General features: G+C 41.1%; 1 protein-coding gene across 2 annotated transcripts in view; it reads right to left on the bottom strand.

The window, feature by feature from the left end:
* Window positions 1-6,591: 6,591 nt before the first annotated feature.
* LOC141157337 (ankyrin repeat domain-containing protein 54-like) overlaps window positions 6,592-8,921 on the bottom strand; it is a 174,399-nt gene continuing 172,069 nt past the window's right edge. For both annotated transcript variants that reach the window (XM_073644446.1, XM_073644447.1), the window contains 2 exons: window positions 7,681-7,736; window positions 6,592-7,111 (listed from right to left, as the gene is read on the bottom strand). In XM_073644446.1, coding sequence (XP_073500547.1) covers window positions 7,004-7,111; window positions 7,681-7,736 — 164 coding nt within the window. In that variant the 3' untranslated portion in view covers window positions 6,592-7,003. The remainder of the gene's footprint in view (window positions 7,112-7,680; window positions 7,737-8,921) is intronic.

Here is an 8,921-nt window from a genome sequence, read left to right as displayed (position 1 = left end):
CAAGCAAATGTGGTACCAATATTCAAAAAGGGGTCTAAAAGTGACCCTGGGAACTATAGACCAGTCAGCTTAACGTCTGTTGTGGGTAAATTGTTTGAAGGATTTCTTAGAGATGCTATTGTAGAATATCTTAATGATAATAACTGTCTAACTCCATATCAACATGGATTCATGAGGGATCGCTCCTACCAAAAAAACCTGATGGCCTTCTACGAGGAGGTGAGCTCACAGCTGGACCGGGGAGAGTCAGTGGATGTTGTATACCTTGACTTCTCCAAAGCGTTTGATACCGTGCCACACAAAAGGTTGTTATATAAAATGAGAATGCTTGGTCTGGGGGATAATGTGTGCAAGTGGGTAAATAGCTGGCTGAGTGATAGAAAGCAGAGGGTGGTTATCAATGGAGTAAGCTCAGGGGGTGTCAGGGTTACTAGTGGGGTGCCTCAAGGGTCTGTCTTGGGCCCTATATTATTTAATATATTTATTAATGATCTAGTGGAAGGGTTGCATAGTAAAATAGCAATATTTGCAGATGATACTAAACTTTGTAAAGTAGTTAATACAGATGAGGATAGGGCACAGCTACAGGAGGATTTAGATAAATTGGGGAGTTGGGCCAAAAAATGGCAAATGGGGTTCAATGCCGATAAATGTAAGGTCATGCACATGGGAAAGAAAAACAGCAGTCACCCATACATATTAAATGGGAAACCGTTGGGGAAATCTGACATGGAGAAGGACCTGGGCGTCTTGGTTAATAGCAAATTAAATTGGAGTGCCCAGTGTCAGGCAGCAGCTGCGAAGGCAAATAGAGTCATGGCATGCATCAGAAGAGGGGCATATGATGAGAACATTGTTCTTCCTCTGTATAAAGCGCTGGTAAGGCCGCACTTAGAATATTGTGCACAGTTCTGGGCTCCGGTGCTCAGGAAAGACATATTGGAGCTAGAGAGGGTACAAAGGAGGGCGACTAAGGTAATAAAGGGAATGGAGGGACTAGAATACCCAGAGAGGTTGTCAAAATTAGGCCTATTTACATTGGAAAAGAGAAGGCTTAGGGGAGACCTCATAAACATGTATAAATACATCAGGGGGGCAGTACAGAGATCTCTCCCATGACCTGTTTATACCAAGGATGGTGACAAAGACGAGGGGGCACACTATGCGTCTGGAGGAAAGGAGGTTCCTGCACCAGCATAGAAGGGGATTCTTTACGGTCAGAGCCGTGAGACTCTGGAACTCTCTGGGAGAGGAAGTGGTGATGTCCAACTCACTTAATGAGTTCAAGAGAGGCCTGGACGCCTTTCTTGAGAACAATAAAATTACATTTTATGCTTAGTTAATTAATCCAGGGATTTAATCTGACTGCCAGATTGGTGTCGGGAAGTGAATTTTTCCTCAATGATGTAAATTGGCCTATACCGCATGTTTGTTTTTTTTGCCTTCCCCTGGATCAACGCTGCGGAATAGCTGCAGTGCACAAGAAATAGGCTGAACTGGATGGACGCTTGTCTTTTTTCGGCCTTATAAACTATGTAACTATGTAACTATGTAACCCCGAGTCCAGACTATACCCGGGGTTTAAAGGAGTTGTCCACTACTTTTACATTGATGCCCTATCCTATCCCATTCAATTGAATAGGAGGCTGTTGTGCAGTACACCGCGGCGGCCACTACCACTTGACAGCGGAGCCCCGCAGGTGAGCGCTTCCGGCCAGAGCCTCCGATAACAGCTGATCGGTGGGGGTGCCGCATCAATGTAAAAGTAGTGGACAACTTCTGTAAGAGGCCTAGGCCATTTCATATGCCCTCAGGCCGGATTACACCCCCTGTATATCAGCAGCGGTGAGTTATATACACAAGAATTACTTAATTTTTCAACATCTTAATGGGGGTTCAGGTTTGTCAGGTAAGTTATGTGAGAAGGTAACTGACTTAAATCCTAAAGTTCTAAACACATAGAGGTGGAACTCTAACATCTGAGTCACTACAACCAACAGGACACATCTCAGATGATAGACTTCTCAGTCACATTGTATTGTAAGATCAATCTTCATCATGTGATTAACAACACAAATACCTACATGGAAGTCAGTATTAAGTGATTAAAAAATGGCACCTAAAATCTCATTTACAAGGGCTCATAAAATAGAGGGGTATATTCTGGAGGGATTATAGTTTGGCCTAGGCTATTTTATACCCCCATGTATAGTTTGGCCTAGGACAGTTTATCCCCTGGGGGGTATATTGTAGCCTGGGGGGTATAATTTGGCCTAGGCTATTTTATACCCCCAGGTATAGTTTGGCCTAGGACAGTTTATCCCCTGGGGGGTATATTGTAGCCTGGGAGGTATAGTTTGGCCTAGGCTATTTTATACCTCCAGGTATAGTTTGGCCTAGGATAGTTTATCCCCTTGGGGGTATAGTTTGGGCTAGGCTATTTTAATAACAATCTTTTCCCCCCTTATTTAATCCGTCTTTGGTGCAGATGTGAAGCTGCGTTTTTATTGTGTTTTTTATAGTACAGAAAAGCTTTCATTCTGCACTTAAAAAATTATCTGCGTTTTTTTACAGGTGTTTTTTTGTGCTCCACATAGAATCATCTAGAGAAATAAAAGCACCAAAACCACACAGCTGAGCCGAGTCCTTGGGCACACAGCGGACGTCTATTTTTGTTAAAGTAGTTTTTATTAAGGACTCTTTTACATAAATGGGGTAAAGACAAAGGGGAGAGACATATTATATACTAGATGGTGGCCCGATTCAAACGCATCGGGTATTCTAGAATATGTATGCGGTACACCGGGCGCAATCAGCAGAGCGCTGTTTAGACTTGGCGCCAACATAGCTGATTGGTCGGCTGCCACCAATCAGCGTCGTATTAGTGTGGGCCCGGGAGCGGCGCTGCTTGTGCGGGTACTTCCGCTGCGAGCAGCTGGGAGATGAGCGGCTGCTCGCAGCAGAAGCATCCCGACCGGCGGCGCCGCTCCCTGGTCCTCCCTTCACACTTACCGTCGGGAGATCAGCGCCGGTCATCTCCCGGATGCATCGCCGCTGACCTCCATGCCGCAGATGAGCCGCTAACGGCCGCCATCTTTTTTCTGAAATCTCGCGTCGCTGATTTGCCGCGGCCGGACCAATCAGCGACGCGGGATTTCCTGGACAGAAGGACAGACAGACAGACAGGATAAGACAATTATATATATTAGATACACAGTAATAAAGAAGCAAACAAGAACAAAATAAAAGAAAAAAAAAGTCAAATGTAAAGGGGTGAAAGATATACTCAAAATAAAGGGTGGAAAGAGTTAAGGATGAGAAGGGGGAAGGAAAAATATATTTTATTAACCCCTTTAAAGCCCAAGACGTACTAATACGTATCTGTGCCCTGGACTTAAGAGCCTGATACGTATTAGTACGTCTTTGCGATCGCGCCTACACAGCCTGATTGTCATAGCTGACACCCAGTGCGATGTGCTGGGAGTGGTCCCGCACCGCTCCCGGCACATTAACCCCCTCAATGCTGGCAGGAAGATATTTTGGTCATGCGCAATGCATGACCAAGGTATCTTCTGCATCTGCAGCGCTGACAGCCTGTATAGCACAGGGACGGTGCTGCATTCCTGTGCTATACAGGCGATCAGAATAAAAAAAAAGTGAAAGTCTCAAAGTGGGACAAAGAATAAAAGTAAAAAAAAGTGTTAGAAACTGAAAAAAAAAAATTGTACAAATATTAAAAAAAAAGATAATCCACCAAAAATAAAAATATAATGTACCCATCAATAAATATTATTATGAAAAAAAAACAAAAAAAAAACAAAAAAAGTACACATATCGCCGCATCCGGAACGACCTGACCTATAAAACTGTCCCACTAGTTAGCCCCTTCAGTGAACACGGTAAAAAAAAAAAAAAAAATAAGAATAAATAAAAAACGAAGCAAAAAAACTATGCTTTATCATCATACCACCAAACAAAAAATGGAATAACACGTGATCAAAAAGACGAATATAAATAAAGATGGTACCGCTGAAAACATCATCTTGTCCCGCAAAAAACAAGCCGCCATACAGCTCCATCAGCCAAAAAATAAAAAAGTTATAGCTCTCAAAATAAAGAGAAGCAAAAAAATATTTTTTTCTATAAAATAGCTTTTATTGTGTAAAAGCGCCAAAACATAGAAAAACTATATAAATGTGGTACCGCTGTAAACGTACTGACCCGAAGAATAAAGCTACCTTATCAATTTTACCACACGCGAAACAGCATAAAATTTTTTTTTTTTTTTTTTAAAAACAAGTCCTGAATTGTTGGTTTTTGTTTATCCTGCCTCCCAAAAATCGAAATAGAAAGCGATCAAAAAATGTCACGTGCCTGAAAATGGCACTAATAAAAACGTCAACTCGTCCCGCAAAAAAACAAGCCGTCACATGACACTGTCGGCCAAAATATGGAAAAATTATAGCTCTCAAAATATGGCGATGTAAAAACTAGTCTTAGCAAAAAAAGCGTCTTTTAGCGTGTGACAGCTGTCAATAATAAAAACCCGATATGATTCTGGTATCACTGTAATCGCACCGACCCGAAAAATAAAGTCGTCTAATCACTTATATCGCAAGAGGAACGGCGTAAACAATAAACTCTCGGGTTAGGGTTGTGCTAGGGTTAGGGTTGGGGTTAAGGTTGAGCTAGGGTTGTACTAGGGTTAGGGTTGGGGTTAGGGTTGAGCTAGGGTTGTGCTAGGGTTAGGGTTGGGAATAGTGTTAGGGTTAGGGTTGGGCTAGGGTTAGGGTTGGGCTAGCGTTGGGGTTAAGGTTGGGTTAGGGTTGGGGTTAGGGTTGGGCTAGGGTTAGGGCTGGGCTAGGGTTAGGTTTGGGATTTTTTTCAAAAGTAAAAAAAAAGATGACGATATGGCGACCAGTGTTGAGCGCAAGTGCTCGCTACTTGAGTTTGCATCGGGTGGCGGGTATGCACTGAGTATCGTGGGTGTTCGAGTGACATGCTTGAGTCTCCACCTCATATGCTTCGTGGCCAAAAAAACCTTGCGGGGATTGCCTGCCATGCACGAGCGATCCTCGCATGTTTTTTTTGGGCAGTCTAATAACCGTGAAACATGCGGAGCGGGGACTCGAGCATGTCACTCTAGCACCCGCGATACATGGTGCATACCGGAGTACCCGATGCAAACTCAAGAAGCGAGCACTTGCGCTCAAGACTAATGACAACTTATTCAATATGATGACCTAATGTTATCAAATTCTGTCGTACCTCTGAATTCAAAATGTTCACTATACCCCTTGATAAAATCCTCGAGGGGTGTAGTTTACAAAATGGGGTCACTTGTGGGGGGTTTCCACTATTTAGGCATATCAGGGGCTCTCCAAACGCAACATGGCATCCGCTCTCGATTCCAGCCAATTTTGCGTTCAAAAAGTCACACAGTGCTCCTTCCCTTCTGAACTCTGCCGTGCGCCCAAACACTGTATTTTTCCCACATATGGGGTATTGGCGTACTCAGGAGAAATTGCAGAACAGTTTTTGGGGTCCATTTTTACTTCTTACCCTTCGGAAAATAAAAAAATTGGGGCTAAAACATCATTATTGTGGAAAAAGTTAATTTTTTTTATTTTCACGGCTCCATGTTATAAACTTCTGTGAAGCACCTGGGGGTTCAAGGTGCTCACCACACATCTAGATAAGTTCCCTGAGGGGTCATGTTTCCAAGATGCTGTCATTTGTGGGGGGTATCCACGGTTTAGGCACATCAGGGGCTCCCCAAACGCAACATGGCGTCCGCTAATTATTCAAGCAAATTTTACATTCAAAAAGTCAAATGGTGCTCCTTCCCTTCCGAGCCCTGCCGTGCGCCCAAACAGTGGTTTTCCCCCACATATAGGGTATCTGCAATGCATGCTCAGGGAAATTGAACAACAAATTTTGGGGTCAATTTTTTCCTGTTACCCCTGCAAAAATAAAAAAATTGGGCCTACAGAAACATTTTTTAGAAAAAAGTTAAATGTTAATTTTTTCTTCCACATTCCAAAAATTCCTGTGAAGCACCTGAAGGGTTAATAAAGTTCTAGAATGTGGTTTTGAGCACCTTGAGGGGTGTAGTTTTTAGAATGGTGTCACTTTTGGGTATTTTCTGTCATAAAGACCTCTCCAAGTGACTTCAAATGTGATGTGGTCCCTAAAAAAATGGTTTTGTAAATTTTGGTGGAAAAATGAGAAATCGCTGGTCAACTTTTAACCCTTATAGCTCCCCAACAAAAAAAAAATGTTGGTTCCAAAATTGTGCTGATGTAAAGTAGACATGTGGAAAATGTTATTTATTAACTATTTTGTGTGACATATCTATCTGATTTAAGGGCATAAAAATTCAAATTTTGAAAATTGCAAAATTTTTGAAATTTTCGCCAAATTTCCATTTTTTCACAAATAAACGCAAGTGATATCGAAGAAATTTTACCACTATCATGAAGTACAATATGTCACGAAAAAAACTATCTCAGAATCAGGGGGATCCGTTGAAGCGTTCCAGAGTAAATACTTCATAAAGTGACAGTGGTCAGAATTGTAAAAATTGGCCTGGTCATTAATCTGCAAACCACCTTGGGTTGTAAAGGGGTTAAGGAAAATGGGAAAAAGGGAGAAAAAAAAATAAAGGGATAGAAGGAAAATGAAAAAGATTGGTATGTACAGGATAGGCAAAGGAAAGGGGTTATGATACACATATACGATACCTTATATATAAAACATTTAATAGGGGGGAAGAAAAGGAACGGGAAAGGCAAGGAAAGAAAAGGGGAAGGAAGAACGCCTGTAAAACAGGTGGAGAGACAGGAATATAGAGAAATACTAACTTCTAAATAATGTAAAATACTGTTTGAATTCTAAGAGCGGGCGCTGTTCTCATGAAATCACATCCACTTTGATTGGACAGTTAAACACAGCAAAATTTGTATGCAAAAAAAGCAGCATTTACTCTACAAGTGAACACGGTCTAAATTTTAAAGCAAAGTGGACATGATTCCATGAAATCTCCGCTCTGTGGTCTGAAGACGCTGCTGAACTCTGCGGTTTTGGTGCATTTTTTCTCTATAATCTCCTTCTTAAAAAAAAAAAAAGCACGAAGAAAAAAATGCCGCTGTATTTTTAAGTGTAGAATCAAAACTTTTCTGTACTATTAAAAAGCGTTAAAAACTCTGCTTCATATCTGTACCGTAATCGCATCAAATAAGAGGGAAAACGCATAGAAGAAACGCAGCAAACACACAATAATCAGAGAAGATTGTTACTGCGTTGTGTGGTGCGAACACCTACAGACAAAAAGCAGCAGAAAGAACGCAGCATTTACGCTACTTATGAACACGGCCTCAGCATTACAGTTTTATTATATTTTTTATGGGTTTAATAGAGAAAAAAAAATCAATCACGCCAATTTTTTACGTCATTTACTGATCCCGTAAATAATCTGATCACTGTGTTGTGAGGGTCGTTACGATTACAGGGACATCAAATATGTCCGTGTTATGTGCTGATTTGTGATGCTCATTATTTTAAAAAATATGCATTAAAATGACAATATGTCTTTCATTATCATGTGTTTTTCATTATTTTTTAACAATTTTATAGGATGAAAAAAATCTCTTATTCTCCCTGTAGAATAAAAATACATACCGTCCATTGTACACAGCAGTGTATTTCAATCAGTATCATCTGCCTGAAGGCCGAGCCTGCAATACAGATCAGTGACATCATTAGAACTTGTGGTTCAGCAGCTTAAAGCCCCTTATCTGTAATGTAAAGGTTGTGAGCACAAGACCTGGGATGAGTCGCAGAATTTTTTTTTGTATTTGCTAATTAATTTTAATACTTATATAGGAACAAAAAAAAGTTTTCTTCACCTCAGGATACAGGCAACATAAAAATATATTGTTATATATACAATGTATTTCTAAGAATATTTATACTCTGCTTCTGGGTGCATTGCCTGCAATAGAGGTCAAGATAACCAAGTTCTCCTATCTATAACATTGTGGGTTATGCCTTGTTGGTAGAGCACCAGCCGATGAACACTAAGATGAACACAGAGATGTGAGTTTGATTCCCACCAGATCACAGGAGGCAGAAGAAGTAAATATATCATTTAATTTATGCAGCGAGCAACCCCGCCCCCGGAGAATAATTTAATTTATGCACGAGAAGCCCCGCCCCGGGAAAAGCTACAGGAGCGATGAAAACGTCGTCGGAGAAGTGAGTATAAAAGTCTGGAGAACAGCTGAGATGTGATGGAATGGGATGCGGGATTGAGCCCTCAAATCGGGACAGTCCCGCTGAATCCGGGACAGTTGTGAGTTATACCTTTAATAACACCACATACTAAAGTTTAAAGACAGTCAGATGTGTTTTCAGTTTCTGGAGTTAAAAAAGAGATGGGTCAGTATAAGACTACGTTCCAGAGATCAGCTTTTGGTGCATTTTTGATGCTGCATATTTTGCTACATCAAAAACGAAGCATCTTACAAATCCAGCAAAGTGGATGGGATTTATAGAAATCTCCTGCCCACTGTGCTTTTATTTTACTCAATGTAACCTCACCTGTGGTGCGTGTTTGAAATAAGCAGCCGGACATTTTCTCTTGTAGGTACGCTGAGTTTTGTGTGTAAATATTTCCTATAAAGTTGCATTACATGCAGAAAAACAGGTAAAATCACACATGCGTCTTTAGTGCGTGTCCGCGGCAGAAATGCATCAATCACATATGTAATCCGCACATAAGAATCTCAACCAGGAAGAATCAAAAACAATGCAGCTTTATTTAAAATATGACCCAGTAAGAAGGGACAAAAAACTCAGCGTACCCGCAAGAGAAATTGACCTTTGCGGATTTGAGGAAATTTCTGCTTAATTTCTGCATC

The sequence above is a fragment of the Phyllobates terribilis genome, unplaced genomic scaffold (assembly GCF_046119375.1).
Source record: "Phyllobates terribilis strain yellow unplaced genomic scaffold, ASM4611937v1 Scaffold_8__6_contigs__length_399053987, whole genome shotgun sequence".
Lineage (NCBI taxonomy): Eukaryota > Metazoa > Chordata > Amphibia > Anura > Dendrobatidae > Phyllobates > Phyllobates terribilis.
This window is presented reverse-complemented; position numbering and strand designations above follow the sequence as displayed.